The following is a 16,885-nucleotide window of genomic DNA, read 5'->3' as shown; positions in this document are numbered from 1 at the left end:
GTTTCTGGACCGGATGTTTCTGGACCGGATGTTTCTGGACCGGATGTTTCTGGACCGTGTTTCTGGACCGTATGTTTCTGGATTGGATGTTTCTGGACCGGATGTTTCTGGACCCAGTGTTTCTGGACCCGGTGTTTCTGGACCCGGTGTTTCCGGGTGGAACCAGTAAAACGTTTCTCTGGTTTCCTCCATGTTGGTCCAACATTCTGGACTTTGTCCCAGAAGTTCTGATCCATGTTTCACTATAAAAAATGATTTATCTTCAGCTGGACATAAAAACATGAACCTGCATGTGATCCACCCGGCTGACCTTTGACCCGGAAGTATTTTTATCACTGCAGGTATTTTCCTTCTTGCTCCATTTTCTCCAGACTCCAGACTGTGCAGCGCTTCGTGACTCAGCAGGAAGGCCGGTTCTGACCTGGTTCCGACCCGGACCGGTCCTTCGGGTCGCTGCTCTCCGCTGACGGCTCCACGCAGGGCGTCATGGACGGGGGGGCGGCAGAGAGAAGGAAAACAGCTTCAGACCAGTAATCTGTCTAATCCAGGAAGCCGTGAAAACGACTGGGGGGCGAAGGGGGCGGGGCTAATTCCAACCAATTTAGTTAAGATGATTAAGTTGATGGGAAACAAGCTGCTGAAGGTTCTGGACTGGTTCTGGACTGGGTCCAGTCCATCTACCTCTGAGGCCCACACTGATCAGTCTGTTGTCAGGTAGTTTAGACTCAAACTAGTCCATTAACCGGGTCCAGTTAGACCAGAACCAGAACCAGCTTCACTGTGCAGGTGAAAGAATTAAAATATGAAAACATCACAAATAATACGAGGTTTTCTACTAAAGCTGCTCTGCTCAGCCTGCAGCGCCACCTGAAGGTCAGTTTGTGTGTGGGATCTGACCTTTGACCTGGAGGAAAGGTCAGCCCTGATGGTTCCAGCGGACTGGACCGGTTCTACGGGCCGCCGAGAGAAAAGCTGCCATCACAAGTTAACAGCAGAAAAACTTTTTACTCAAGTCTGATTTTACCATGATTTCATTTAATTAGAAAGATAAATAAATGAATTAATTTAGCTTTAAACTAAATATTTATCCCTGAACTGTGTAGATATTTACATTTAAACTAAATATTTAAGCTGTTGACTCTATATGGAGTTTTTTAATGAAATATTAAGCTTCAACCTAAATATCTAACTCAGAATTAGATAAAAACTGAGCTTTGAGCTGAACACTTAGTTAGCATAGTTAGCATGCTACATGTTTAGCTCAACAACTAAACCAGCGGACGACTGGAGAGCAGCGTTTCTCTGTGCAGAACGACGGCCCTGAACTGGTTAACGACGACCTTTTGACCTCTTGATGGGCAGCAGCGTTGCTCCTCTCAGGTGGTTGCTGGTTGCCGTCCACCGCGGCGTTGCCCCAACACACCTGGAGGCAACAAGGTGAAGATCCGTCTGAGGCTTTCCTCTGGGCGGTCACCCAACAGCAACACGGCCTCTGATTGGCTGACCGTCTGCAGAGCCGAAAGTGGGCCAGGCCAAGCTGCAGGTAGACGGACGGTACCAGGCCCAGCCGGGCTCTGATTGGCCGAGAACGGCCAGGTGATTCAGATGAGATTACATGACAGATTACAGCAGAGAGTCATCTGACTGCAGCCTCACCGTTACCATAACGATTCACCTGAAAAACAAAAGCTGCTCTGCTGAGAGAAACCAAAGGTGGAGCTTCAGAACCTCACACACACACACACACACACACACACACACACACACACACACACACACACACACACGCAGAAGCGAGCTGCGTTATTTACCGCAGCAGCAGATGGAGCAGAGCAGAACATAATCCTCATTGTGTAAAATGTTTTCAGCCACTTCCTGCGGCCGACGCGCCGCTGTCGTCATGGAGACGAAACGATTCAGACGTGAAACCAGGTTTGAAGCGTTTACATCGTCTAATCCAGATCTGACAGCGTTCATGAGGAGAGTTCACGTCTGCTCCGCCGCAGCTCGAGCTGCGGTAATCAATCAGAGCTGCGGTATTGATCTGTTATTGCTCGGCGGCGCGTGGAATCCTGCAGACAATAAAAGACCAGCAGCCAGATTAAGACAATTAGGCTCCGTTTGTTTTCACAGAGCAGGAGAAGAAGAAGATTAAACCAGCAGATTTAGGTCAAAGTGATGAAGTGTGGAGGAAGGAAGGAAGGAAGGAGGCGGGGCCGGGGAAAGGGGGGGATTGGGGTCAGAGAAACCGATCGGTGAGGAAGAGGAGGAGAGAGGAAGAGTCTGATCCCTGACTGATCATCATCTTCCTCACCTGCTTCCAGGAGCTTCCAGTCTGGGGATTTTCCTGATCTGTCTAGACTCCTGAATCAGCACTCAGTTTGTTTTTCTTTCCTCCTCCTCTTCCTCACCCTCCTCCTCTTCCTCACCCTCCTCCTCTTCCTCACCCTCAGCCTAATTAGCAGATATTTTTATTGATCTGCTGGATTTGGTGCTGAAATCCCTTCTCTGTCTGCCAGACAGATCTGGACTAAAGTCCTCATGTTGATCTGGGTGAGGGGGGGCTGTGGGGGGGTTGGGGGGCTGTGGGGGGGCTAACCCACCTGTTAGCATCGGTACAACAGCATGCAGACCTGCTTCCACCCTGAAAGTTGCCGTTTTCCTCCAGAACGCTGAAAAGGGAAAATGATTCCTGTGATATTGTTTAGAAATCTGTCTGAAAAGTGTGGAGTGTCTTTGGTGTTGGTTCTGACGGGCCGAGCTGGACTTTACCTGCGGTGCCTGGTAAAAGCAGAAGCAGGAAGTGGCGGCCGGCTGCAGCGTTCTGCTGCCACGAAGCTTCACAGCTCTGAGTGTCAGAATCTCAGCGGCTCCCAGATTTGCTGCTGCTGCTGCTGATAAATAACTGTGATGTTTTCACGACGCGTTTAAATGAAGAGGAAAAAAGTTGTTTTGTTCTCAGAGGAAGCAGCGGCTGCAGCGAAAAGGCCAGCTGCTGTTTGGACCTCTGCTCTCAGAGCCACCATGATGGCTGGAAGCCGTGAAACAGAGAAGTCAGATGAAATGCGCCGCAGTGACACGTCTCCTGCTGCAGCCTCGCATGTCTCAGCCGGACGATAACGCTGCTGATAAGGATGCTGCTGCTGAGGCTCTGGCTCGTCCGGCTCCTTCCTTCCTCTTCTGTGATGGCATGCAACCTAGAGGAGGTGTGAAAACGTCGGGTTATTTTGGTCTGTCGCGCTCAGACAGGCGCTGAGAAACTCTGACCTGCTGCTGCTGGTGGGAATCTGAGAGTCTCACTTCGCCTCGGCCTGTAAGGAGGAGCAGCGGCCCAAACGGGACGGTTCTGAGTCGGCCGCAGAGCGAAACGCGGCGGCGCCTCTGCAGCAGGTGCAGCTGCATCACCTGCACCTGCTGCAGGTGAGGTGGGCGGAGCCTGGAGCGGGCGTAGCTTCATGAAGCTTCAGGCGCAGCAGCGGCGGCGGCGCTAACCTCAGCGCTGGAGGCCGAATGACGCAACCAGCTAAAAATATCTGCAGAGAGAACAGAGACAACCTCCGCAGTCTGAGAGCTAGTGTGAGTGGAACCGGGCCGGGTCACGGCCCAGAACCCGGCAGAACCCGGCAGAACCCAGCAGAACCCGGCAGAACCCGGCAGAACCTGGTAGAACCCGGCAGAACCCAGCAGAACCTGGTAGAACCCGGCAGAACCTGGTAGAACCCGGCAGAACCTGGTAGAACCCAGCAGAACCTGGTAGAACCCAGCAGAACCTGGTAGAACCCAGCAGAACCCGGTAGAACCTGGTATAACCCGGCAGAACCCAGTAGAACCCGACAGAACCCAGCAGAACCTGGTAGAACCCGGCAGAACCTGGTAGAACCCGACAGAACCCGGTAGAACCCGGCAGAACCTCCCAGCATCAGATTAATGGTTGTTGTTGTTTTGCCCTCAGCTCATAAACAGCCCCCTCTTTCCCCCCCCGCCCCCCTCTGCCCCCCCCCCCCCTCCTCAGATTAATGTTCAGATTCTGTTGGCTCCAATCTAACCTGGATTATGGCTGATTTATAGATTACATATGTTCTTTCCCACATATGGAAACAGGATTGCTCCCATAATCCTCGGCGGGTCGGGTCCAGTTGAAATGCTGCAGGTAAAAAGTGAACCTGTTCTGGTTCTGAACGTTTCCACTGGAAACCAGAACTACTTCCAGGATTTTGTGCTTTTCGGTGTACAAACGTTTGTGTTGAAAAGTATTGGCACCCCGACCCGGTAAGCCGGAACCGGTTCTGACCTCAGCGGATCTGAAGCCACAGAGAAAGGACGATGCATCTGAAAAGTGTGGCATGCATTTGTATTCAGCCCCTTCAGAACTCTGAGGCTTTTATCCATCAGCATTCTCAGTTGGATTCTGGTCTGGACTTTGACTGGGCCATTCTTTATGGACCTCCAGTCTCTGCTCTACTGCAGCCTCTAAATGGTTTTCTTCCTGGATTTATCCCACAGCATGATGCTGCCACCACTGTGCCTCACTTTTAGTTTCCGTTGTTCTTCCAGGCGTACTGCTCTACGTCACGCGGAGACGTTCAGCTCCGTTAAAAACAGAGAGGAAAACAATCAGGAAGTGATTTCCATGCCGCTGCTCAGATAATCCCGGGTTAAATGGATCTGATGTGAAAGCGGGTCAGGCTCGGTAAACAACGCGCCGCCGTTCCTCTGATTGATCATCCACTTCCTGTTTGCTTCAGATAATCCTCTGGAGCCACAGCTGGAAAACAAGCAGCCATCAGCCAATCAAACGCCGGCAGCTGTGAGACTCAGCCGTCCGGTCCGGTCCGGTCCGGTCCGGTTCAGAATGGACCTCAGAACCCAGGGGAAAGGCCACTCTGTGTTTAATGGCTGCAGGGCCGGTCCGGTCACTTCCTGTTCAGAACATCACCATGAACAACATCCCATAATGAGACGCATCAGGCTGTAACCGTGGCAACACAATAATCAACAGGTGGAGATTATTCTCTGCAGTTTTACAAACATGCAAAATCCTTTAAATCTGAAAAAAACAATTTAAAATCTTTTCTGTTGAAACATTTAAATAACTTTAATTCTCTATAAATGTTGAAACTCCAGGTTCTGAAGTTTGTAGAAACGTTTCCTGCTTCATGTCGTTTCTAGTTATGATGTTTGCAGATCAAACCAGACGGCAGGAAGAAGCCAGAAACATGACTGAGACGGGTTCTGGTTCTGGTTCTGGCTGACCCGAACCCGACTCTGCTGGAGCAGCTGGAGCCGGTTCCCGGTCCGACCTGCCGGTTCCCGGTCCGACCTGCCGGTTCCAGGTCCGACCTGCCGGTTCCAGGTCCGACCTGCCGGTTCCAGGTCCGACCTGCCGGTTCCCGGTCCGACCTGCCGGTTCCAGGTCCGACCTGCCGGTTCCAGGTCCGACCTGCCGGTTCCAGGTCCGACCGGCCGGTTCCAGGTCCGACCAGCAGCGGCAGGTCAACAGGTTCATGGTTTTATTTTCTGGTTGTTTCAGAATCTGCTGAGGTTTTTTCCAACGTTTCGTTTTTTTCAGAAAACATCAGAACCTGCATCAGAACCGGCATCAGAACCTGCATCAGAACCGGCATCAGAACCGGCATCAGAACCGGCATCAGAACCTTTCTGTCCAGTTTTATTCTGTCACATCTCATAACAACCAGTAAAGAAAACGGATTTTATTTAACACAGCAACTGGAATTACTGGTTAGTTTCCAGTATCTTCCCAACATCATGGCCTCCGTCAGTTTTTTAAAAAACTGATTGTTTTTTTTTTTTTTTTTGCCAAAATCACTTTTGGTAAAAATAACGCAGGTCATTATTTTAGGCAGGTTCCTGTGATAAAAATCTGAAAAGTGTGGTGTGCATTTATTAGAGTCAGAACTCTGTAGAACGTCTTTTATCTGCAGGAGATTTTCTCTCCTCCAACTTCGAACATCTGCAAACTTACCACAGATTCTCTATGGATTCAGGTCTGGACTTTGACTAGGCCATTCTCCTTTATCTGGATGTTCAGGGTGGTCCTGGATTTATCACCACAGCATGACGCTGCCATCACCGTGTTTCACAGGTGTGTTCAGAGATGCTGAACTTTTTCTGGTTTTCCTTTTTGTCAGTCAATAAAGATTCATGGACGTATTTAGGGGTATCGGTGTATAACTGGCTCAGCAGAAACACAAACAAGCCAGAACAAAGTTTAAAAGGTGTCGATACTTTTATAGCCTGGTTGGAGCCAAAGGGGAAGAAACAGGATCAGGAAGTGATTCCTGGTGGGAACGGCGCCTCCGGATCGGTTCCGTCAACGAACCCGGAGATCTTCAGGACCTGATCTGAGCCGAGTTGAAGACCCAACCGAGTTTCACCTTCATCGCTCCGCAGGCCGCCGCACGTCCTGCGGCAACGTGGCGGAGCAACATGGCGGAGCAACATGGTGGAGCAACATCCAACCTGCAGCAACATGGTGGAGCAACATGGAAGAGCAACATGGTGGAGCAACATCCAACCTGCAGCAACATGGTGGAGCAACATGGAAGAGCAACATGGTGGAGCAACATCCAACCTGCAGCAACATCCAACCTGCAGCAACGTGGTGGAGCCTTTGACTAGGCCATTCCAGAACCTTTATTTCTGGTTTCTGGTTTAAAAAGCTAAAAAATAATAATAATCGGCCATCTTGAAAAATCGCCATTATCTTGATATTCAAGCAGTTAATGGAGGACATGAAAAACATCCCACCTGAATCTTTCAGTTTTTATGTTTGTGACGTGCTGTGATGGCGGTTCCCTGCTGTCTGACTTCATGGCCGTGTTGCTGTCTGAGATGCTGCGGCCTGCTTCATGCTGTCAGACTGGTTCTGCTGGGTTCTCGAATCGGATCGCATCGTTTTCCCCCCCGATTCAAAACCGGCTGCTTGTTTTTCCTCAGGTTCTGCTTGATGTGAGGTGGAAGTGACACCATGACAACGTGTTGATGCATTAAAGTGACATCATTAGTCATATCTGCCCACAGCGGCCTCAGTCAGTCGGTCGTCATGACAACAAGCTGTAAGTAAAACAAAGAGCAGGTGGAGGTTTCACCTGAGCGCCTGAACCTGCCACAGTTTTCCACCAGCTGAGCAGCTGCTTCCTTTCTCTAACGGACGGCGGGGCAGAACCTCTGCGTGGCAACAGGGGCTGATTTGGAGCAGACTGTTACGAAACAGCCAGGTGTGTCATTTGGTCTCAGACGGCTTCGGTAAGCCGACCTCAGGTCTTCTCTGATCTGCTCCCCTCCCTCCATCCCGGTACGGCGAGGATTCCCTTCGCCCGTCCTGGATGTGAGTCCAGGAGCGCCGTGAGTCGGCCGACCTGCTGTCCTGGAGCGACGGCTCTTTAGCCTCTGAGCCTGAGCCCAGACTGTCTGCAAATTAGAGAAATTAGCCCAGTCGGGCGCGGGTCAGTGAAAGAGCCTAAATCCTCATCTCTCCCCGCCCCACCACACAAACAGCTCCAGGTTTAACCCCCAACGCTGGCAGTAAAGCTGCCCCTTGGAAAGCAGCACCATCTGGCAGCCAATTTAGCTTTTCACCGGCCGAGTTTAGACCGAAGGCGAGAGGAGCTCGGCCCGTTTGACGGTACAGCTGTCATAAGAAAAGTCATATTTACCAAGTTATTCATCCATTTATGAAAGTCACAGTTTCAAGCTAAATATTTCGTTAGCTCAGGCAGAGCTAAGTGTTTAGTTTGGAGCTAAATAGTAACTAAATACTGATCTAAACATTTAAATATTGAGTTAGAAGCTAAATTTGATTGTATAACTTTACAAACGGCTCATTGAGACAAACTGGGAGTTGAAACAGATTCCTCACATTTATTAGGTGTCAGTAAATGAACAGTTTATTAATAACTGCTTCAATCAAAGCTGCGTTCTCAGATCTTCATTAAAGCTTCTGGATGCTAATGTTTGCTAAAATGGAGCAAAGATGAGAGATGCTCCTGCTGGGTCGAGTCGGACCAGGAGGACCAGCAGCGGGAAAGTTGCCCTTCGACATCCCACCTGGTTCAGGTTCTCCTCCTGCACTGGACCAGCATCTGGACCTGCACAGGTTCTGATCTTGTTCCAACACATTTTCCAGACTGAATTAAAGCAGACTTAGAGAGGCGCACGCGTGTGTGTGTGTGTGTGTGTGTGTGAGTGTGAGGGATGTAGGTCAAGGCGATACAGTGGCAGCAGATTGCTCATTAAGTGCCAAACCAAGCAAAAGTCTCTGTTTTCCAGTGGCACCAGGCCGCCATCTGCTCCTCCTTTATTCATTCATTAAGACGTCTTCTTTGTGTGCGTGTGCACGTACGTGTGGAAGCATTCATCACAACAGCCACTTGCTGGTCGGCCGCACGACGTCACCCCGTGTTGTTGTCCAAAAGCAGCAGTAGCGTGTCAGATGGCCGCATCATGTGACCGCGGCGGCCGGTGATTGGACGGCACACGCAGCTAAAACGGTTGGCGCTGTCCCGGCTCAGGAGTTTCTGGAGAGGGTGATGCAGTGACCACAGGCTGAAGGAAAACCTGGACTTGCTGGAGAAGAAACCCAAAGAGAACGAAGAGAAGGCCGAGCGGTCAGGAGATGACGTAGCCAAAGACACGATGGTCCAGCAGCTGAATGAATGTGACGGTGAGTCTGAAGATGCATTTAGATGCTTCCTCTCTTTACCCTCAGGTTAGTTTAACTTTTACTCAGTCGTCTCTTCTGTTTTGCTTCTCCAGAGTTTGAGCTTTAACCATCACTCCTGAAAAAGGGCCTTCCCAATAAAACCAAAGCAACCGGATCCAAACCAAAGGCCAAAGCCTGAACCTATCACCTGACGTCTGAGAATACCTTGAAGAATGAAGCTGGAGAGCACCCAGTCAGACATGAGCACCTGGAGGGAGGTGGACTTTGCTCTCAACTGCACCTACATTGTTCCAGACCAGGTGTCGGACCCGAGCTTCAGCCTCCCCAAAGCCATGACCTCCATCCCACGCAACCTCACCTTCGACTACAGCGCAGACAACGAGGTAACTTGTTGAGTTTCATCCTCCATCGCATCGATGTTTCTGAGTTACACAACGCTGTCGACCCGACTGGGTTTACAACAATAGGTCTGCTGAGCTCTTCACAAACATCTGTGGTCAGGTGAGGTCATGATGCAGCTAGTTCCCATGATCTCAGCCTTAACACCGGAACCAAACCCACCCAGACGATCAGAACCAGCAGCGTTTTGCTCTAAATGCCTCTCTGCCTTCGGGTAGATCGGTTCTGCTGAATGCGTCTCACCTGGGAGGCCTCTAGCTGTTCTGAGATCAGTTATGACCTCTGACCTGCCTCTCAGTCGGAAGCCCCTGAGGTGGATGGGTGTGTTGGGTGCATTGCTGTGGCTGAAGACAGATTCATTATCTTTTAAGGAAGAGGGAGCCGTGTCACACTCACTTGTTTTGTAGTCAACACTCAGTTTGTGGTTGCTGTCCCCTTCCTTTTTTATCCTCAGCAAGGCGACACTTTCTGTGCTCGTTCCTCTTTTGCAGTTCTCAGACTCTCATCTGTTCCTCCTCCGCCTGCAGCCGCCGCTGCTGCTGCTGCAGATACAATCAAACTGTGGCCTCATTGAAGGTCCCTCACCTTGTTTGGTGCTTTTACTGATGTGCGTCTAATAATGCTTGGTGTGCACGTTTAATGCAGCGCCACTGCATGCAGCAGGGGAATCAATATTACCTCTGGCACGGCCCAAACGGTCTTTTTTTCAGCTGCACAGTTTTCCTTCCTACTCCTGTGGTGAGAGTACCTTGCAGCCATTCTTTAGGGAGGGACCGTGAGCCGTCTTTTGGAAATGTGCCAAAGGAAAACTACGGTCAGACTTGGAGGTGTTTGCATGAGGAAATCAGTAAAAGGCACGTGGCAGATGGAGCGTCAGCAACGGGTGGCCGTAAGATGGGCAGGAGGGGTGCAGAATCTGGGCAGAGGGGGAGGGGGGGATTCAGGATAAAACCAGATGATTAACTTTCGTTGGGGTGAGGAGTCCGGCCAGGCGGCAGGCTTCAACCTGGAGGGCACACAAGCCATCTGAGGAAAGGAGACGGAGGGCCTCAGGAGGGTGATCGCGTGGGTCCACATGGGAAACCCCCCACTAGTACCATTGGCCCCCCCCCCCCCCCCCACTAGCACCATTGGACCCCCCCACCAGCACCACCAGCCCATTCGTTCACCCCCTGAAAGCCTAACATGGCTGGAACAAGCGGTTGAACAGTTTAGCAGCCGAAACAACTCATTAGTCACGCAACAGCTGCCAATCACAATGTTCCTGTCAAACTGGTTCACCTTATAATAACACACACACACACACACACACACACACACACACACACACACACACACACACACACACACACACACACACACACACACACACACACACGCACACACACACACACACACACTTCAGTAGCTAATTGCCCCAAAAATCAGTCACTTCTCTTGTTTCTGACTGTTTCCTTGAAAAGGATCAGAAAGGTTTGAATTTCATTTCTGGATTGCCAGAGTGTGTGTGTTTGTTGGATGTGTGTGAACAACACACTTTGTCACAAAACAAAAACAAAACAACGCCATCGTTGGTCAGGTGAGGTCCACAGATTTTTTCCCCTGATCATTTTCAAACGTCTTTTTGGAGGTTTGAAACGCCGGCCTGTTAGCGTAGCTTCTGTTGCCTTTGATTACGCACAAAAGAAACTCGAAATTCCTATTTGGATCAAAAACAGAAGTCGAAAAAATGAAGGTGTCAACGGTCCTCACAGGTCTACTGGTGTCAAGAGGACAATGATCCGTCTTCAGAGGTCGGAATGTCCTCCAGGTTATCATGACCCGGAACGTTAGAGACGGATCTCTTCCTTAAATTACTGCCTCTTCCTGAGAAATCAGGTACATTCTGTATTTGCTTGACAGGTACAGACAACAAACTGTCAGGAATCTGCTTTTCCATTCTGACTCATTCCCACCAGAGGGGCATTTTGAAACCTCGGATTTCCAATTGGCAAACCGCAAACTGTTTGTTGTGTTGTTTCCTTTACATATGAAATCTCTAGAGTAACACCTGCAGTCAGGAGGCGGCGGGTCAGAGGTCAGTGGAGTAGGTCAGAGAAAGCGGTAAGTCTCCTCATTGGTTTAGTCGTCAGGAAGGAAAGTGGGTCATGTCGAGGCTTTAATTGGACCGGTCCGATCCGACAGAAGAGCATCGTGGGTCACTGACCTCAGCAACGTAAACACGATCTGTAACGGATCGAACTTGTTCTGGTTTCAGTTACACAATAAACATGAGGAACGTGTCTGGTAATTATCTGCTCTTTTCTCTCTCCAGGTGACAGGTGTGTTCAGCAAGGAGTACATTCCTCAGGGAACTCGCTTTGGCCCCCTGCAGGGAGACCTCTACACCAAAGACAGCGTACCAAAAGAGGCCAACAGGAAGTACTTCTGGAGGGTAAGAGCATGAAACCTTCTCACTCGCCAACAGATCAGGGAAAATGAGTCTGGGAAAAGTTAAGAGCCACAGGTTTTCGTCTTCCCCTCTTTCACATCACGTCTTGCTTCTGTGCGTCAGTAAGGAAACAAAATTGCTTTCTCACAGATGTCTGCGGAGCTCAGGGCTTTTGGTGTAAATTTTAGAGGAAGTTTGTGAACTCTGCTTACACGTAACGATGGATTCAGTTTTAGAGTCGTCAGAGTTTTACTGGCACTGGCCTCGTATTTCAGTCACAAAGGAAGAGCTTATTGTTTGCGGTGACAGAGCTCTCGTCTCCACCCCTCTCAGGATCGGAGCCTTTCTCTCTGATATCCACGCTTCTTGTATCATTCAGGAAATTTTCTCTTCTGGTTGAGTCAATTCCCAAAAGGAGTTTCTGACACCATCCTGTGTAGTTTCCTTCCTGTAAACCTGTTGGGCCGTTCCTTCCTCCTCTCTATAGTGAAAGTCAGCGCTCCACGGGTCAGGTTATGTTATCAGGCGTGTGTCACAGGTACGACGTGCTGCCACAGGCATGCCCTGCAGCCGTCTGGCTGCTGGCCAGCTGCGCTGACATTTCACTTTCATCTACTTTGTTTCACAATCCACACAATCCCTCTTTTGGTGTTTCATTTCAACAATTAATGACGGATGGCGTGCTGCCTATGAATCAGAGAAACAGAGAACTGAGAAAGGAATCAAAAAGAGGCAGTGCGGCTTAGCCCCGCCCCAACCTTTAAGGCTCGACAAAACAGAGACGCAGAGAGAAAACAGTCAGAACCAGGCGCTACCAGTCAGGACCCACAGCACTGACAGCTGAGCAGGACATTAACTGTACATGGCAGAGGTGATTATTCTCCACCTGTTAGGGTTTCTGCTGAACTGCCTCTAATCAATTCAACAATCTGCAGCACAAATTTAATTTCTCTTTAAATTGATTACATTAATTTGGGTTGTTTGGTGATTATTCCATAACAGACTCTTTGACATCCCTGTGTGTTGCCATATTTCCAACCTTTTGCTCTTCTCCTGCTGCAGATTTACAGCGGCGGTCAGCTTCAACACTTCATCGACGGCTACGATGTCCAAAAGAGCAACTGGATGCGTTACGTGAACCCGGCGCGCTGCCTGGCCGAGCAGAACCTGGTGGCCTGCCAGAACGGCCGGGACGTCTACTTCTACACCATCCGGCCCGTGGAGCCCAAGCAGGAGCTGCTGGTGTGGTACAGCCAGGAGTTTGCTCAGAGACTCTGCAGCCAGCAGGATGACCTCCGACACAGTGAGTTCCACCTCCAAACACAGCAGCGCTACTGCAGGGATCCGTTTACGGCAGTCTGAAGGTGTAGTTACCTCCTGATTACGGAGAACAGAGTGAGGCAAGCTGGTGCTGCTGAACTACTTTGATTTCTCTAAAGAATGACTGAATGAGAAGCTGATGACTATCAGTTATTTTTAGTTGAAAGGCAGCACAATGACTCACCAAAATCCCTTTGCTTTTTCTTACAAGAGCTGATAAAGAATCTGATCGGTATCTTTGCAGTGAATAAACACGTTTCGTCCTCTTCAAAGCGAAAGAGGACACATAATTCTCCGATCTTATCTTATCTTTTGTGGTACCAGCACTTTTCTTCCTGTCTGGTCTCCAGTGGTCACTCACATTTCTCAATTTGATGCGTCACTAGGTGTGTTGTTGGACGGTGAAGAGTCAGAAATCTGAGGGTAATAATGTCCGTTCAAAGTACCTGTGTGAGTCACTCGTTTCCAGCTATTTACAGAACATCGTTAGGTGAAGTCATGCCCTCGCCATCCGGAAAGATGAGGCTGAAACTCATGATTCATGTGTCCATTCATCCAGTCAACTGAGGCAAAGAATCACTATGTCTCTATTGAGCGTTGCATCGTGCAGCTGTGATCCTCTGATAGTCTGTGAATGTTATCTCCAGAAGGTCAGGTGGTGGTTCTGGGTAAGCATCAGTGCCAGGTTCAGGTCTCTGCAGGAGGGCAGCCTGGCAGCCTGTCTTTGGAAATGTAAGGCCGCTGATGGTACAGAAACCTTTGAGGGTTAGAGGCAGTGAGAACGCAGAGAGACGGTTTTCTCAAGCCAGAAGAGGAGAAGAAGGAGATGTGTGTTTTTTTCTCTTGTGGTCAGTACGGTAATACGCCATACCCAGAAACAGTTTCACAAACGAAACTCAGTATTTCTGTGCTGCAGCTCATGTATGACATGACACATGGACTCCCACACACATCATCACCAACTCTCCCTCCCACAGAAAATCACTTGTACAATAGAAACCCATAAACATTGTGTCATGTCAAAACTGAAACTACTACCATTTACCATAAGAGGGCGTGCCTGGCGTGGGCGGCTGAGCCTTACTGTATGTCTGTAAACACAAAGAGCTCAGGGATGATTGTTCTTCGGCCTTAAACTCAACACAAATGTCATTTTCTTGTTGCAGAGCACAGTGATGAAGAGCATCCCAAACAGTATCTACCTCAACAGACGTTTCTTCAGGACAGAACGAAGGGGCAGCTTGAAGAAGACGGTGAGGAGAAGATTGATGTGGAGATGTTGGAGAGAGACACTCCTCCTGACACGCCTGACGAGCAGATAGTGGACTTCAGCAGAAAGATGGAGAGGGAGGAAGATCCACAAGGCCGAGGCGTCATTCCCTCCCCTCAGCCCGACCACAGGGAACCCCACCTGGGCTTGAATCACCCCTACCTGTCAGACCACCACCCCTCTCTGCCAGCTCCTCACCGAGGCCTCCCGCTTCACCTCCATGGCCTCTACGGACACAGGGAGGGCCTGGTCTCCTCTTACCCGCCGCTCTACTCCCACTCCAGACATCTCCAGCCTCCTTACCAGTTCCTCCCACCGTACGGTCCTCACTATCCTCGCCTCGTCCTCCCGTCCTACTCCCCTCCCTTCCCCAGCATCATTCCTTCACGAGGATCCCTCCGGTACAGCAGCTACCTGGGCACTGACGGAGTGCCGTACCCCCCCATCGCTCCACCCAACCTGCTCCCAGTGTCCCTGCCGTACGCTCCGTCTTCTCAAGGAGGCCTGAAAGAATTAACCCCAAACGTTTCACCACCAAGAGGCGCTCCGGCCACCCCGGAGCTGTCTCCGCCTGCCAAACCTGACAGCTATCATCCGTCTCCGGAGCAGTCTCCCTCCAGCTGTGAGGAGGCCATGAACCTCAGTCTGGCCTTGAACAAGAGCAGCACAGCGCCGCGGAACGGACCCGGACACAAATCCCTGCCCTACCCTCTGAAGAAGCAGAACGGAAAGATTAAATACGAATGTAACATCTGCTCCAAAACCTTCGGACAGCTCTCCAACCTAAAGGTGACGACTCTTCCTCCACAATACAAATGAACACTTCTAGTCATCGTCAGTGAACAGTTGAACTCATATCTGTCTTCCTACCATCACAGGTCCACCTCCGAGTGCACAGCGGTGAGAGACCCTTTCAGTGTCATTTGTGCAAGAAGAGTTTCACCCAGCTGGCCCACCTGCAGAAACATCACCTGGTCCACACCGGAGAGAAACCCCATGAATGCCAGGTAGGTCAGAAATGGGTTACAGCAGAGCACAGTGGTGTCGGCTCAAAGATAGACGCAAAGCTGTGACTCACGCACCTTTCAGGCAACTCAGTGTTTTATTTTCACTGAGGCACACCTTACATCTTCATCCTTTAGTTAGGTGAAGAGTGTCTGAGGTGTGAGTGATTCACCAGAACTAGTCTGACCTGTTTCATACCTGAAATACGCAGGAATGAGACACTGACAGTAGAAGTAACATCAAAGCACGTTATCACCTTTCTTCCTGTTCAGTACTTGAGCCTGAACTTTTCATTTCATTTCTTCCAGGTGTGTCACAAACGCTTCAGCAGCACCAGCAACTTGAAAACACACTTGCGACTGCACTCAGGGGAAAAACCTTATCAGTGCAAATTATGCAACACCAAGTTCACCCAGTACATCCACCTGAAGCTGCACCGGCGCCTCCACAGCAGCCGCGACCGGCCCTACCGCTGCGCACTCTGCTCACAGACCTTCTTCCACCGATTCAGCCTCTTCATCCACCAGCGCAGCTGCTGCCTGGGTAACTCCTCCTCTCCTGTCAACATGCACATGAAGGAGATGGTGGAGCGCTTCGACGCCAGCCAGGAGGCCGACACGCTCACAGAAACCGCCTCCGCCTCTCAGGTAGGGGAGGCTGTGGAGCACTGGCTGGCCCGTACGCTGGAAGGAGAGGGGAAGGAGGACCAGAAGGAGGCCACGGTCCTGCTGAAAGCCCTGACCGCCGCCATCAACGCACCGGTAACACCTACGGTCCCGTCCGCGGTGCCGGTGCCGCACCACGGCCCTACTCTGGGCTTCCAGGAGCGGGCCAGCGTGGTTCATCTCCACAAACGGCCAACAGTGAAAACGGAGGGACCGTGAGGGCCGGGTCCTGAAGATTCACCAAAAGAAATGTAGAAAGACGGGCGTGGCCAAAGTCAGTGGCTGATTCTGCCACGAGGCGTCAACGGGAATTTCTCCTGATCCAATGAGCGTAGCACCAAAATAAGAGCATTCCAAAGACTGGGCTAGAGAAAGACGCTCGTCCCAGAGCTCAACATAAACTGTGAAGTACTTACAAACTTTCACTCAGGTAGAAAACTGTTTGCTTTCTTGTGCTTTAACTTATTATTTCTGTGACTGGTTGTGTTGATATTTATTTAGATGTTTTTGTTAGTTTTTTTGTTCAGAGATTTGATCATGTTTTGTCAGTGGACGGCGTTGGGATCAGTTATCACCTGTGAACGGATCCGCCTGGCGCCACGAAGCCAATCAGTTATTTATTCACGTTGAAATGGAAAAGTCATTGCCAAAATATTAATGTGTTTATGGATCATTATTCACGTTGTTCCAGAGGAGGAAGGACAGATTCAGGCTAAGCATTACTCGCCTGAACAAACCGAATCACGTCTGAGTGAAACTGGTTTGTTACTGAAAATGTGTGTGAACAGAAGCTTCATCCAAATCTGACTTCAAGCAGCAGAACCTCACATTCAGCAATATTCACGTTTTGTAGCCCTGGAATAAACATGTTTTATTTTTGAGTTTTGGTGAAAACCTCCAGAACCTTCCTGTAAAATCACTGCTGAGTCTGAAATGTAGTTTTGTTTTTGTTTGTTTTTTTTACTTTAACTTTTGTACAGGTTGTTATGTAGTTTATTTTTTACAAACAGGTTATGAGATACTCAGGATTTATACGTGAGAGACTATTTTGATGATACTTTTATATATTTACCTGAAGTAGCACATTAAAGATATTGTTTCTATAAAATAAA

The 16,885-nt window shown here is 49.8% G+C and overlaps 1 protein-coding gene across 2 annotated transcripts; it reads left to right on the top strand.

The window, feature by feature from the left end:
• The first annotated feature begins 8,034 nt into the window (after window positions 1–8,034).
• On the top strand, window positions 8,035–16,885 carry prdm1b (PR domain containing 1b, with ZNF domain). 2 transcript variants are annotated; one of them, XM_081612759.1, is made up of 7 exons: window positions 8,035–8,677; window positions 8,776–9,066; window positions 11,397–11,516; window positions 12,576–12,816; window positions 14,000–14,892; window positions 14,982–15,110; window positions 15,417–16,885. In XM_081612759.1, the coding sequence occupies exons 2-7, from the start codon at window positions 8,896–8,898 to the stop codon at window positions 15,990–15,992; spliced, it is 2,130 nt and encodes a 709-aa protein (XP_081468885.1). In that variant the 5' UTR covers window positions 8,035–8,677; window positions 8,776–8,895; the 3' UTR covers window positions 15,993–16,885. The 2 variants fall into 2 exon arrangements, with proteins under 2 accessions (XP_081468885.1, XP_081468886.1); XM_081612760.1 differs by lacking the exons at window positions 8,035–8,677; window positions 8,776–9,066; window positions 11,397–11,516 and adding an exon at window positions 11,878–12,384.

The sequence above is a fragment of the Poecilia reticulata genome, chromosome 11 (assembly GCF_904066995.2).
Source record: "Poecilia reticulata chromosome 11, P_reticulata-male-v2, whole genome shotgun sequence".
NCBI classification, from domain to species: domain Eukaryota; kingdom Metazoa; phylum Chordata; class Actinopteri; order Cyprinodontiformes; family Poeciliidae; genus Poecilia; species Poecilia reticulata.
The sequence above is the reverse complement of the archived record's forward strand: the minus strand, read 5'-3'. Positions and strand labels throughout refer to the sequence as shown.